Below are 15,983 nucleotides of genomic sequence, written 5' to 3' on the forward strand. Positions count from 1 at the left end.
AACTAAGAACTGGCACACCCAAATACACAATAAAACAAATATTTTAAAGATTATTTTAAAAAGAAGCTCTCCAGGTGATGGTGAAGCAACTAGACTGAGTGAGCTTACCCACATCAGGATGGTACTGACCCTACACTGATGTAAGCTTTAGGGCAGCAAGAACCGCCAGGCTGACAGAGACCCACAGAGTTAAAGTGATAATATGAGTAAAGCAATATTTGGGAGTAACATGTGAGGAAATACTTTGTGGCTCAAGTACTGAGAAAATATGAACCACCCAGGGGCAGGAGCAGGGGACAGCTGTAGGGTCTGACAAGCAGGTGGCCTGGGTCTGAATCTCACCTGTGTTACTAGCCCTGGGCAGATCAATGACCTCGCTGCGCCTAATTTACCCGCTGTACGATGAGGCTATTTGATGAGACTGCTGTGGGCCCCGAAAGCTCACCATTTCTGTGAATTTCTCACAGACCAAATTATTCTAGTCATCTATTCAAATGGGCTGGTTAAAGTCTTGTTAATCTGAAGTCTGTTCTGTCATGAAGTTCTGCCCCTGAGGTAGCTCTTCCCATAACATTTCACTTTAAGAGGATTTCCTCTCATTTTTCTCACTGTTGATCAGCCATTTTCCTGCATATGTTTTGGACACATGTCTTTATAGACTGGTTAGAAATGCTCTGTATACAATATCTCAGATGTCCCAAAGCTGTCAAAACAAAAATTCCTCAGCTCACTCATGTCTGCTGAATGTGCTTTTTTAGATTGAGATTTTTTTTAAAAAAAGCCTGCTCAAAGTAGTTAAAGACACAGATTTTATTTCTAAATGAAAATATGTCCAGCCTAGGAACTATTCTGGCCTTACACATGTCTTTCCTGATTAATATGACATTAGGAGTAACAGGGCTTAAGGGAACATCCATACCTTTTACTAAAATAGAGATCCCCAGGAGCAGAAAAGACTGGGAATTGAGGGACTTGAGTATACTCCTAGTCGACCTCTGGACCATTCAGCATATGTTGAAGTTTCATCCAGTGTATGTTTAAGAATGCAACTAAGTACAAAACACTGGGGATGCAAAGGAAATAAGATGTGGATTACTAACCTCTAAGAACTTCCAGTTTAGGAATCAGGATGATTCAGGGCCATACATAACTAAGATATGAAGAGAGTGTGACACAGACATGCAAAGTGCGGCAGAAAGACATTATATTACCTTTCTTGCTGAGAAGATGGGAACAGTGAGGTCTACAACTTTGCAGGTTGTCCTGATTTGGGGTAAATTTGGTCACTAGCTGTGGGGTATGAATGCTCACTACATGGTTTTCAAAAAGAAGCTCTACTAAATCTAATAGGCAGACAGTATCTTTGCTAAAGTGGAAAGTCTTATTTCCCAAGTAAACCTTCATACGGGTTTGACAGTTCATCAGACCCAGGGGTACAGATACAAAACAATCATACAAGTGTTTAAGCAGCACCATTCAGACAGATATTTAGAAACACCTTAGACCTGTGACCTATGATAAAAGTGAACTAGGCTAACTGATGAACCTATCTGCAGGGCAGCAGTGGAGACGCACACACAGAGAACAGGCTTGTGGACACAGTGGGGGAAGGAGAGGGTGGGGCCAGTCGAGAGAGCAGCATTGAAGCATGCTGCTGCTGCTGCTAAGTCGCTTCAGTCGTGTCCGACTCTGTGCGACCCCGTAGATGCACAGGCAGCCCACCAGGCTCTGCCGTCCCTGGGATTCTCCAGGCAAGAACACTGGAGTGGGTTGCCATTTCCTTCTCCAATGCATGAAAGTGAAAAGTGAAAATGAGGTCGCTCAGTCGTGTCCGACTCTTCACGACCCCATGGACTGTAGCCTACCAGGCTCTTCCGTCCATGGGATTTTCCAGGCAAGAGTATTGGAGTGGGGTGCCATAGCCTTCTCCACATTGAAGCATACACATTACCACTACCATATGTAAACAGATAGCCAGTGGGAATTTGTTGTGTGACACAGAGAGCTCAACCTGGTGCTCTGTGACAACCTAGAGGGGCGGTATGGGCTGGGAGGTGAGAGGGAGGTTCAGGAGTGAGGGGACATATGTATACCTATGACTGATTCATGCTGATGTATGGAAAGAAGTCAACACAGTATTGTAAAGCAATTATCCTTCAATTAAAAATAAATTAATTAAAAAGTAAATAAATTTTAAAAGTAGGCTAGAATCTCTATGAGGGGCAGGAACAAAGAGCTTGGCAAACTGTAGATACCCACTGTATGAATGAATGTATAATAGATAGATAGATGAAAAGTGACATTTAACATCTCTACCTTGGGTTGAATAAATTAGACCCATCCATGACTGCTTTATCAGGTGACCTAGTTTACACTTGGACCATAAAAAGGATGAAATACAAACTAGGAAAGTAATTTGGTTCATAAGAACCATCAGGAAAGCCCCAGGTTTTGTGGAGAGGGTATCATGTGATGGAATTCTTGGAGAATTTGGGATGCTCAGGAAATAACCATTCCCTGTACAAGTCAGATTCTTTTCAGATTTCAAGAGGGGGATGATGCAACCCTAGTATTATCAAACATTTTCATTAACTTTCTCCATTAAAAAAAAAAAAATTACAGGGAGAAAGAGACATCAGGTTAGCCTGGGTACTCAGAAAAAGGCCTGAGGTAGAAGCAGGGACTGAGCTGGGCTTTGCAAGCTAGAGCAGTGGGATCTAGGGAGACAGGTTCAAGGAAAGGAAAACAAATTAACCAGGGACAAAATGGAATGAGAAAGCAGGAAACACGCCCAGAATGGCAGTTCTCTAGGCAGCTTTGACATTGCTGGTGACTCCCGCATGTAAAATTCTTATCCCTTTGGTTTCTCTGGCTGTTCCACCTTCTGGTTCCCCTCCTATCTTTTCAGTTTCTCCATCTGTGACTGTTTGTCATGCTCCTCTTCAATCACAGCGTCCGTCATAGTCTGTGCTAACCATTGTCTATCACACCTCTCTCCTCAAAGCCAAGACAGATTTACAATTCTCTACTGACCATCTTTACCTGGGTGTCCTGAAAGCACTTCAGATGTAACTGGTTCAATATAGTCTCTCCATTGTCTCCTCTCTCTCTCTCGATGTCATAGTCACCAACTCTCCTTGTCAAATATTTCTCCTCCTCTGTACTCTGATGGTGGGATCTTCATCTACTCAATTACTCAAGTTGGATCTCCTACAAGGGCAACCTAGTCATTCTCACCTTATAGCTGGAATCTCTCCCAGGTTCCCCTCCTGCCCTTCCTTTTCCAGCCTATGCTTCACACATAGGATCATAACTGAACACTTAGTATACCCAGAACTAACTGTTTCTCCAGGCTCCTCTCTCCCAGACCATCTTTACCCGGAGTCACTGGGCTTGACCTGCTTCTCATCACCCCTCTGCGCATTCATTCCCTCTGCCTGCAAAGCCCTTCCCAGAGATCTAAGTGGCACCAGGGTCCAGGGCCCAGCTCAGCAGTCCCTGTCTCCTGAACGTCTACCCTCCGAAGTCCTTCATAGAACTGGCTCTCCCTCCCTGTGTTTCAGGGAGATTTGGACATGCCTCTGTTACTGCACCTGTCTTACAGCATGCAGGTCTGCCTCATCCTCAAGACTTCTTGTGCTATTGGCATTTAGCATGGCTATGCCTAGAGCAGAACCAGGCATACAGTTAGTGCTCAAAGAGTGTTTATATCCATTATCCCATTCTCTGTGTGTCACAGACACACTAAGGGGGAAATGATGCAGGCAGATAGGTAGGGGTGCAGAAACAGCTCTCAGGAGGATGATGCTCAAGATCAGAGAAAGCTTTGGGGAGCCACCTTCCCAGGCGTGAGAGCTGAGACTATGTTAACAGGAGCACGAATGCATGACCAGGAGACCACACAACACTGAGTGATGCTCTCCACATTGCTTATCCGTCAGTCTGTCCCTGTTCCTCACCCATCTCACTCTTTCCCTTTTGTTAATTTCTCTTCTGCTCTCTCTGTGACAGTCATTTTAAATGGATCTCTTTTGATTTGCCTTTCTTGCTTTTGTGTCAGTTGGTCAATTATTCTTTTATTATCATTTTTTATTACCTTTTAATCTGACTTGATTCCTTTCCATTTCAGTCTGCCATTAACATAGAGGTAATTCGTTGGTATTTATTGAGTGGATCTATGTGTCTTTATTTTAAAGGCAAGGGATATGATCGAGTAGAGCATTTTAAACAAATCTCTCCTCAAAACATCTAAGCCAACTACTTTCCCCTTGACTTCCACAGACTGAGCTCATTGGTTCCCAGCAGGCCACTGGTCCTCATGGTGACAAATGTTGCCTGCTCTTGGTCTTGAATGACTGCTGGTACTGCTGTTCCCCACAGGACTCAGTCTTTCTGGTGACTACATCCAGAGCCTTGGCTTATCACGTAATAGAGAAACATACAGAGGCACGGACAAGGGACGAACTTGGCTTCCTGGCTCAGTGGACCGGGAAGAGAACAGGAAAAGGCCTGGCCTATCAGGGCAGAGGACCTGGTAAGAAAGCGTTCAGCTGTGACAAGGGCCCACTAGGGCTCCCTTGTGGAGCTGCTTTTCACTGGAAGCGCCAGGCTCTTGAGGGCAGTATGTCAGACCATGGCCAGCCACATCACATGTGTAATTTGAGGAACGTGATCAGACTGACTTCCTGCCGGAGCTATGAAGTATATCCCACGGGGGGCTGGAGGGCTTTTTGTTTACCATTCTTTATTCTGTGGGAGGTTGTTTTTTTTTTTTTTTTGAGAGAGAGATTTAAATTACGCAGTCTTTTCAAAGAAATTGATACATTAACAAGACTGGTGATGGTGGTAGCAGCAGCAAGGGAAGTAATTAAAAAGTCTAATCTTTCTTTGTTTCCAAAAACACCAGTACCTAAATTGGATGGGTCCCAATGGGCTTGAAAGTAGACAAAGTTTTAACAGAACTTTTATTTAAAGTCCAACAATGACTTTGTTGTGCTCTGATGTTGAGATATTGGGAGGAACCTTTCTTTTCCATGATTCGGTTTTCTGGACATTGGAGGACTGGAGGGATGAAGCACTACATTATTTTACCAGGACGGTTATAACAAAACAGTACAAAATGGCTGGTTTCAAATAGCAGAGAATTATTCTCTCACAGTTTTGGAGGCCAGAAGTCTGAAATCAAGGCACCAACAGGGCCATGCTCTGAAGGCTCTAGGAGAGAATCTGTCCAATGACTTCCCTTAGTTCTGGTGGTTGCTGGCAATCCTTGGCATTCCTCGCTTGAAAATGCATCATTCTAATCTCTGCCTCCATTATTACATGATGTTCAGTCTCTGTGTCTGTGTCTATCTTTGCTTTCTCTTCTTACAAGGACATCAGCTATATTGGATTAGGACCCACTCTAAGCCAGTGTGGACTCAACTGCACCTACAAAGACCCTATTTTAAACTAAGGTCATACTCACAGACAGTGGGGGTAAAGACTTCAGTATACCTTGTTGGTATACTGGATCAGAGTCTATAGTAGGGGAGGCAAGACTGCCCATGCTCTTGGGTTGGGGACGGTTACATTCACATCTAGGAAGAGGTGAATTACCCTAGCTTCCCTGGAATAGTCTCAATTTGGGGACATCGAGTCTTGGTCCTAGAGCTGCCCAGATCTTGGATCTGATTGGTCATTTAGTCCAAACTGAGTGGTCAGGCTGTCCAGGAAATGAGAGTCCTTTCTATAGAATAAGGACTTTACCTTTGAATTAACTTTTTGATGTGGTAGAACGAGCACCCAACTTGCAGTCAGAAAATCTGACTTCAGTCTTTTCTAATGCTCACCAGCTCAGTAACTTGGTAACATGGTTAACCAATATCTTGAGCCCTCAGTTTACCTTTCTACAAAGTGGGATATAAAATAATTTTCACCCACCACAATTTTTTAACACACTTAAGTGAGAAAGGGGGCTGTGGAAAAGTTTGGCAAAGTATCAAACTTCTTTTCCCAATAAATGAAAATTCTTTTTCTCATTCTCATCTGGGCAGAAACTTTGGTTACTTTGCTCTAAAACATGATCTGATTCTTCCTAAACCCAGAATGGTAAACATGAATTAAAGCTGGGGGAGGGGGGGAATACGATCTGCTTTTGTGGCTCTAGAACTCAAGGTGATCAAAACCCTGTAATCTCTTACTACCTGGAGCTTCCAAATGAAACAGATTTTTATCTGGGTAGGGAGTTGGAGCCCAGTCCTTTAACCAAGCCTATAAATAAGTTCTAAGGCATCAGAGCTGGATGATAAAAGGGAAAAAAAAATTGTTTCTTTATACACCGGCCCCCCCCCCCTTCTTCAAAGCCTTGAGGGAAGAATGTGCAGCTCTGTTTGTTGATGATGAAATTAGCAGGCTCCCATCATTCAAGACAAGATGAGAAAGAGCTGGAGTCTGATACAAAATGCCATTGAAAAGAATATATTTTACACAACATAAAAGGCCCCAACGTAAATTAGAAGAAATATGGGGAGACTTCAAAAAGGTAGGTCAAACTTTTTCCTCAAGCAGATAATTACAGGCAGGGGTGAGTAAATCTTATTAGCCTCTATCCACCTCGTCTCTTCTCATAAAACACCAGTGGAGAAGAAAGCCATACTCAATTCAGTCCTGGACAGCTTGCCTGAGAGGGCTGGCCGCCACTGTCTATCATGATGCCTGTGGTTGTGCTGCTGAAGCCTACCACGGCCGCCCTCTCCTACCTCCCCACCAGCCGTTCCCTCCCACCTTCACCGCAGAATGCAGGTGAGGACAGCCAGCCAGCACCAAGCTCCATCACTCAGGGCCCACACTGACTTGCCGAGTCTTACTTACTTCTTGTTGTCTGAAGAACTATCCCTTTGGGCAGCAATTTTCCAGTCAAATTTCTCTACCCAAGTTTGAGGTCTTAAAATTAATGAAGTTGTTAACATTTCTTAAAATGTCTTTCATAGCAGTTGAAAGTTGTGAATTTATGACCAGTGAGCCTGCTGGCCTCTTTGGTTCATAGACACAGGCTGAGCCCTGCAAACATCCTTAAGGCGACAGGAGTCTCAGCCTTCAGTTCTCTCTGCTGTGTGTCTCGGGACTAGTCTTCAACCTCCATGCCCCAGAGGTGCTCTTTGTGGCAGTGGGTTGAACTGCCTGCTGCTGCTGCTAAGTCGCTTCAGTCGTGTCCAACTTTGTGCGACCCCAGAGACGGCAGCCCACCAGGCTCCCCTGTCCCTGGGATTCTCCAGGCAAGAACACTGGAGTGGGTTGCCATTTCCTTCTCCAATGCATGAAAGTGAAAAGTGAAAGTGAAGTTGCTCAGTTGTGTCTGACTCTTAGCGACCCCATGGACTGCGGCCTACCAGGCTTCCTCCATCCATGGGATTTTCCAGGCAAGAGTACTGGAGTGGGGTGCCATTGCCTTCTCCAGGTTGAACTGCCTACAGAACTGTTTCTCTGGCCAGTGAACTCAGAGAGAGGAAGAGTAAGTTTCGCTCGTGTTTGCTTTTGTATCACCTCTAACACGTGGCACGGGACCAAGCTCACACAGGTGGTGGTGGAGACAGCTAAGTTCTATGGTCTCAGCTGAATTAAATACAGGAAGAAGACGAAAAGGCTCTGAAGTTACCACCTCACTCAGTCAAGGAGCCACCAACCAAGAATCATCTCTTCTCACCCTGTGAATCGATAGCAATGATGGTGCTGACTTCGGTACCTTGTTGAGCATTTGGGCAATGTCTGACCGATGGTTTTGGTTCTCTCCTCTGCCAAGAAGGGAAATTCTGAGGATTCCAGGCTCAAGGAACATCTGAAAGGAATCTTGGGAATCGCCCTTATCTATTCTTTTCCCCCCTGGAGCAGGCCACCTCACCCTCATTCTATGTATGAGAAAGGGGAGGCCCAGGAAGAGGAAGTAGGTATATTAGAGTCAAACAGTGGAGTGCTAGCAGTTTAAATAAGCTCCAGTGGTTTTCTTCTTTTAACCTGAAACCTCTTTTTGGATGTTTGAGAGAGAATAAATGCAATGCTCTCTGTGTCATGCAAGAGGCAGACTTGACTTTTTTGGACATTACGTTTTATAAAAGTTGTGGAAATACTGAGTGACTTTGAGAGCAAATACAAAAACATTATCCAAAGACTGCTTCTATCACAAATCTGGGTTTATGAAGCAATAACAGTACAAAGGACCAGATTTCAATTATTTATAAACACCTTTTCTTATCCTAAGATAACACTCAGTGTCTGGCCTAAATAAAATCAAGAAGTAATTTTTATCTGGAATCTCCCGAAAAGTAATGACCTTCCCCTCCTACCAGGGGCGGCTTAGGAGTAGCAGAAAACATCCTAGAAGAGTACCATTCTAAACTGCCCTAGGGGTTTTGATGCATTTCTTTTTTAAGTTTGAACTGAAAGTTACAGTTAATCTGAACCCAGACTTACTGCTTTACAAATGGAAACACTAGCACATGGAAGATCTCTGTTAGGTGCACTTTAAAAAGCTCAAGCCCAGGGGCAGAAACCGAGCGGCAAGAATAGGCAAATATGCCCAGAAGGGAATCTAGAACTCAGTGTTGTACTAGGTTCATAAATTTTTAATTGAATCAGGCCTGATGAGTTAATTCCATCCTGGAAGGCCTCTGCAGTCATTTATCAGGGACTAGCCTCTATGAGTTTCTTCTTTGTGATAAGTTAAAGTGAGAAGCAAACAGAGCTTTGTGCCTGCCCTCACAGAGTTCACCCTAGAGGAGTTCAAGAGAAGAAAAAAATGTCCAAGTAGAAATACATTAGTTCTCCTCCAAACCTTCCCTTTCCTCTGCAGAGGCCCAGCTTCTGTGAACTAGCAGGATAAGGACAGAGGATGAGGAATGCTATACCATGTAATTCTGGCCTCAGCCTAACAGAGTGAGTAGGTAGCTCCCTAGAAGAAAAAGTGAAGGGAAGAATTCTGCTTCTGTAGTTAGAAAATCCACTTTGTATGATCTTATGCTCAGTTTCTGCATCTGTAAAAATGAAATGGGACCTGGCCTCCTTACCTCCAAAATTGTTGCAGAATCAAATGAACTGAAATAATATCTAGGAAGATGTCTGGGTACTTTTAAGGAGGTACCTAAATGTCAGGGAATCACTTGAGGGGCCCCAGAAGATCCATGACCCTCATAATAATCCTCTCTCAAGAGATCACTATAGAGACACTCATGTAGAACCATGTATCTAGAAAGCCACAGTCAAAATGCAAACATTACATTTTGATGTAATGTAAGTCAAAGCATTACATCTCATGGTGGGTAAGGGGCAGTCAGGAATACCACACACACATAAAGGTAGCTGGGATAAGATGTGGCAGCCACAAAGCCTTTGGCTTCCTTCAGATACAGAAGACAGCTGACAGTCTGGAGAGGCCAGGCCTGGGGGCAATGGTCTTATGGAGGTGGCTGTCAATGGAAGACTAAGGGCACAGAAAGACAAGCCATACATCACTAATTGCAACTCACAGCTTCTTTAATTATGAGATGGTGACTATACATTACAAATAACTAACAAAATATACTTACCGTATCGGCTGCGATGAGACAGGAAAGGGAAGGAATCTTTCATTATCCAGGTCAGATTCCATGCAAAAGAATCGGGAGGAAGAGAAGGCAGGTTTGTTGGTGACTCCAAGGAGCTCTGACCTGAACATAAAAAAGACAAAGAGAATACTGATCTTTGTGCTCGGGATGTGTCTTTTAGCTGTCACTCATATGGCTTATAAAAGAAAATTCAGAGGAGGCTTTCATGACATCAATTGGAAAATGAGGGGGAAAAAGACTGAGCCACTACTAGATTGAATTGACCTCAGGACCTCAATCCACATTTTCTACCAAGGGCAGTAAGATCTAAGAAGCCTGAATCTTGTGACTAGGCCATGCCAAAGATGTATAGTAGAAGAACTAGAAGCCAGGATACTTCCTGGTTTGGTCTAATAGTTCTATCCAAAGTCTGTTCTGCCTATGAGAATTTGAGCAACTTTACAGAGAATTTTAATTCACTGCATTCAAATAATGCCTCCATTCTACTTTATGTTCAGACTTGTAACTTCATCTAATGTTGTTTGCTTGGGTTATTGACTTATCAATAAGAATGTTGAAACCGCACTCAGAAGTTATGAGTTTTGACAATTATGCTATTTTCGGGGGGAAATTGCTAGGTGATGAGTTTTCCTATAGCTGAGAGTTCAGGGGAGCCACAAAGGATTAATGTTTCTGATTTGCATGAGAGAAAGAAGGATTGAGAGAAAAAGAGTAAAAGCACCATTATTCCTTTGCTTAAAAGTACCTCAAGTGGGTTTCATGTGGTGGAAAGTAATTATAATGTATCTACAAATCAAACCAACATAGGCTGCATGGTCTTATGCAGTTCTTCCCAGAAATCCCCAACCCAATTGCTATTTGCTAATGTCTTAAGGCAGGTAAAACTTTTTCTATTAAAGCACCAGTTTGACCAGTTTGAGCCTATCTGTTTAGGAGATAGGCTGAGTGTGGGCAGGAGGCAAAGAAGGGAACTAGAATTTCTTCTGCAGCTTCCATGGATGAGGCACCATGCTGGGCTCTTAACTCACATAATTTCACAATGACTCCCTGAGATAACCATTACCATCTCAGTTTTACATATGCAACAACTGAGGCTTAGAGGGCAAATGATGGAATCAGGAACTGAAGCCAGGTTTGCCTGACCTCAAGAAGCCATGCTCTACCATGAGTGGGCTGGCTTGCTACTCAAACAGAAAGTGTTAAACCACCTGGAGTGATTTCACAAGGAGGAAGTAGAGGAAGAAAAGAAAAAAGAAAAGGAAGCAACAGTAGCAGCAGCCTTCCACATCACTTCCAGCATGTACTCCTCCAGGCCCTATTATGCCTTCAGTCCCCTTACAGTATCAGTCCCTCTGCATATGCTTTAAGGAAATCATTGCTCTGAGTGGTCCCAGCAGCCTTTTGTTTCCAGGCTGCTCCACTGTTTTATCTATAGGCGCTGCCCTTTCGTGAAGCCCACTTGTCCCTGTAACTAGAACAGAATGGGCATTCTATACTCTCCTTCCAAAGAAACATTCTTCTTTCTGCCTTCCAAAGACTGGAGTTGGAAGTGCTGGCCTGAGTATCTAGAAAAGACTTTTTGAATTTTCTCTCACACGTGATCTAAACAGAAACGAGTTGAATTGGTTGGTGCCTAGATACATCTTTTGTAGCATTTCTCCAAAATGGCTCAGAGGAATGCACTGGAAGGAGTCAGATGTTATACTAGTAAGTTTGAGAGAGCAGCCACCTCATTTCACCCTCATATCAACTCTGTTTTATAGATGGGCAATGGGGCTGAGAGAATTGAGGTCCAAGATCACCCAGGTCTACTTAAGAGCGGGCTTGAGATTATTAGACTTTTAAAGAATAACGCTAACTGAGCACACATGGACTAGGCATTGTGGTAAGTGCTTTCAATGTGTGATTGCACTCGATTCCTACAACAACCTTGTGAATCAACACTATTATTGGTCCTTATTTTGAGAACAGGGAAACAAAGGCTGAGAGAGGTTAGAGGCCCTGATTGTGGCCACGTGACCCGCAGGCAGGAGACCACAGAGTCAACAGATCAGGTTGGCCTGATGCTATAGCCCTCGCTCCTCACACCGCCCTGCAGGGGCTCCCACAAACTACTCCATGGTGATCAGTGCTCTATAGGGCCCTTCAGCGTCCCCACTGGTCAATGGCCAAGATCAGAGATGAGAGTTTGCTCCAGACTTGGTCAACAGTGTGAGGGTTATGAGAAGGCTTTGACAATCAACTCCTTGCAAAGAACCCCATGTGAATAAAAATTGGCACCTCTATGTCTGAGTCATGAGCAGAGCTCAAATTTTAAATAATTCTGAAGCAACAGGAAGATCAAGTCTAGGTGATATTTCCCAGTTTCAGAATTATGTCATTTTTCTTAGCCATACAGTTTGGGAATGGTATTAACTTCTTCCTGGATGTGAAGCACCAAGCGGATGGGGCTAGACATCAGGAGGCACTTATGAATCTGTGCGTGGGCATGGATGGCAGATTAAGTTAATATGGATAGGGCTCAGGTTATATACTCAGGGATAAAAAGTATCTGAAATAATTCAAAAGGAGGGCTCTGAGGGCTGAGTCATGGCCTAGCAAGGAGCCATGGACCTCACTGTGGGTCACTCCTAAAGACGTCAACTTAAACCATTTTACATCCGAAAGTGAAAGTGTGAGTCGCTCAGTCATGCCCTACTCTTTGTGACCCCATAGATTGTAGTCCGCCAGGCTCCTCTGTCCACGGAATTCTCCAGACAAGAAGACTGGAATGGGTAGCCATTCCCTTCTCCAGGGGATCTTCTTGACCCAGGGATCAAGCCTGGGTCTCCCACATTGTGGGCAGATTCTGAGCCACCAAAAATGCCAATAAATAGTTGAGCACTTTCAAAGTTGAATATTGGAGAGAAAGCATGCATTTTTACTCCACCCTTATAGGAATTCTAGAATTTCTGCTAGTAGGCTGGGTTCACACATGGTCCCCAGAGGGAAGTGGATAATGATTTGCTGCATGAGACTGGAGGAGCTAATGGAGGTCAACCAAAACGATGGGTCTCCTCACCTGAAAGCATAAAGACTAAGAAAAAGCACAGTGTACAAGAATGAAGTTGTTTGTCAAAATCAGAAGCACTGACACAGAAGTGGGTTCTAGTTAATGTTAATAGAATATGCATAAACGTAGACTAGAAAGAAGAAAGCACTGCATTTAAGTGCAGGGAAGAAGCTCTCTGCTCCCTTTACACTTCATTTCCACCTCCTACCCACCTTCAGCCCTGGTGGGAATGGGGGTTTCCAGCATAGAGAAAAGCTATGCATAAGAAGTAATCCATTTAAGCAAGAAAGAAGCTTGGGTTTTTGGTGCTTTCCTCTGGAAATGTGAGGATCCAGAGTGAATCTCACTAGCACAGACTTATGGGGTGAAGGTATGAACTGAGACCCTCTGGTTCAAAGGGAGCGTATCTTGGACCCTGAGGGAGAGGGGTAGAAAGGAAAGGAGAGGAGAAAGTAGGAGCAAGGGCTTCCAGGAGTCCAAGTGATAGCCAAAACCACCTGAGGGGAAAAGTAATGTACTCTGGACTGAGGACATTTTTGATTGGCTACAGATAAGATTGTTTTAGGTTTTGGAGGGGATTAGGGGGATCTACTTTCCAGGTACCACAGGTTATCTAGGCACAGTGAAACCTCTAACTTCTTAACACTACTCTTTTCCGACCACGTGTCACCCCTCTTGCATCCTCAACTTAGATTCCAGGATTCGTCACAATAATAATTCCACTACAATAACTCCCTTGCAAACAAGTGCAACTCCTGTCCTTTCGTCCTTCACGGTTATCCTGAGCATCTGAATGTGGTGGTAGGAGAGGAGGGGAGGAGTATACCAGATGCTTAAAAGTTTCACTTTAAAATTATGACCACAAACCTCCAGAGGACCCTCAGGACTGCCCAGGAATTCTTCTGAATTCCCTGATGGGCTCAATTCACCCTCGCTCTTCTAGTCTCACTACTTCTAAGGTTTTCTTACCCCTCAAGCCTCCAATCCCTGACCCCCATTCCTCCACTTTCTCAGCTAGTGAACTTTTTATTTTATTGAAAAAAGAGAAGCAAATCTATCAACTCAGAGGTATCAGTAACTTTATATACTACCTTCTCTCCTGCTAAAACAGGCTGACCACACTCTAAGCAGTGGCAGCCTCTCCACCTAGTTGCTAATCTCATCACGTCCCAAGAAATCCACTGGTGCAGTAGTTTGCCCTTTCTTCTGTATCAACAGTTTCCCCTCCTCTTCCAAGTCAATCTCATCTGCAGCAAGTGTATATACATCTTTTAAAAAAAAAGGAAAAAACTTCCCTGACCCGCACACTCTTCTTCAGCCATCCTCCCATTTCCTGCTCTCCTTCACAGCTAAGCGTCTTAAAAAGATCTGTCTGTGCTTCTGTCTCTACTTTTCCTCTCTCATTCCTCTTCCGTTAAATTAAATGAGGATCGTCTGCACTTGGCTGGGTCAAGGTCACCAAAGACCCCAGGTTACAGTGAATGAGTCTTGGTTCTTCTCTTGCTGGACCACTCAGCGGCACTGGATCACGCTGATCTTCACTGCTTCTGAGATTCTTCACGTCTCAGTGACACGCAGCCCTTGGCTGCCATAGCCCTTGTCTCCTACCTCAGTGGCAGGTCTTCTCTACTCCTCTTTGCCAGATCTTCCCCATTTTCCAGACTGTACAAAAGGAACATTCTCCATTTCCTAGCAGTAACTGCCCAGGAGATTTCACGGCTGAATATTCAATTTCATCACAGTAGTTTTAACCAGCTGACAATAAACTCTGACCATGAATTTCAAGTGAGCCCAGGACACCAGACCCTTAAACTTCACTAAAATCTCTTGACCCATGAACAAGGGATTTGCTTTAACCAAGCATGTTCAGACTTACGAATCCATTCTCTCCTATCTAAAGTGCTGATTTTCAATTCTGAATTAGCATGACCACCATGTAACTCTTCCTAGGGCTCTAAAAACTCTGAATTTTATTCCTTAGAGAACTGCTCAGTGAATTTCTTGCCTGACATGTAAATAAGCTCAGCTGTTTTTCGTTTTTAAAAACTTGATGGGGGAGGGATTTTCTGTTTTATTATTTTACAGGTGTTGAAAGTGGGGTAACTTGGGACATGTCTCATCACCATCTAAACTCACTCCCCAAAAAGATCTCATCCAGTTTTATAGCTTTAAATATCATCTATATATTAACGCCACTAAATTTATATCTCAAGGCCCAAGCGCTCCCCTGAACAGCAGAACATATATCCAGCTGCCAGTCTGCAATCTTCATTTTATTCCTGGGTAAGTATCACAAACTTAACACATGCAAAAATAAACACGTGATGTCTCTCCATCTAAACCCCCGGTGTTCTCTATTTCAGAAAGCGGTGGCAATACTCTCCTGCTTCCTTGGGCCAAAACCAAGGAGGAATCCTCGACATTTTTTCCCCACGGCCCGCACCAATTCATCAGCCAATCTCAATGGCTCACCTACATTATGTCCCTCTCTTCTCTCCCCATATCGCCTCTCACTCTGACAACCGCTATGAGCTCCCAGCTGGTCCCTTGGTTCTCCTATTGCTCACCTTCAATATGTTCTCCACACAGCAGTTGGACTGGCACTTCAGCCCTGAAACAGCATTAACATTTCTTGCCAGGACCTAGTCCTTTAAGGTCCCACATGATCTGGCTCCTGGTCTCTCTCTGACCTCATTTCCAACCACTTTTCCCTTGCTCACAGAGCTCCAGCCTTACAGGCCTCCTTGCTATTCCTAAACTCGACAAGCAGGCTCCCATCTCAGGGCTCTTGCACTGGCGGGTATCAGCCTAAAAATTCCTCTGCCCTACTGGCATGAAATCATCCCATCTTTCCACCCAGGTCTCTGCCCAAATGTCATCTCCTCAGAGAGATCTTCCTAGTCATTCTATAGTCGCTCAGTCATGTCTGACTCTTTGCAACCCTAGGAACTGTAGCCTGCCAGGCTTCTCTCTCCATGGAATTCTCCAGGCAAGAATACCAGAGTGGGTAGCCATTTCCTTCTCCAGGGGTTCTTCCCGACCTAGGGATCAAACCCAGGTCTCCCCTATTGCAGGCAGATTCTTTTTTTCTTAATGCATTTTAAATTTTAATAGGATTATCAGACGGCCTTCCCCAAAGGCTGTCACAATTTCCAATTCCACTAATAATACACGAGTCCCCTTTCCCCTGTATTCCATGAATAATAGATATTAGGAGCTTTATGGTTTTGCAGGGATGTTTGGTATAAAGGAATATCTATTACCTGATTTTTCATATCCCTGACTATGAGTGAACTTGTACATCTTTTTGTGCAGCCTTCTATTTACTAGGGGAGGGGAATAGTGGTATTAAT

At 44.0% G+C, this 15,983-nt stretch overlaps 1 protein-coding gene across 1 annotated transcript in view; it reads right to left on the minus strand.

The window, feature by feature from the left end:
* Positions 1-15,983, minus strand: part of ALK (ALK receptor tyrosine kinase) — a 734,717-nt gene that overhangs the window by 501,546 nt on the left and 217,188 nt on the right. The window contains exon 2 of the mRNA XM_068966737.1: positions 9,561-9,680. Coding sequence (XP_068822838.1) covers positions 9,561-9,680 — 120 coding nt within the window. The remainder of the gene's footprint in view (positions 1-9,560; positions 9,681-15,983) is intronic.

This window comes from Capricornis sumatraensis, chromosome 1 (genome assembly GCF_032405125.1).
Source record: "Capricornis sumatraensis isolate serow.1 chromosome 1, serow.2, whole genome shotgun sequence".
In the NCBI taxonomy this organism is placed as follows: domain Eukaryota; kingdom Metazoa; phylum Chordata; class Mammalia; order Artiodactyla; family Bovidae; genus Capricornis; species Capricornis sumatraensis.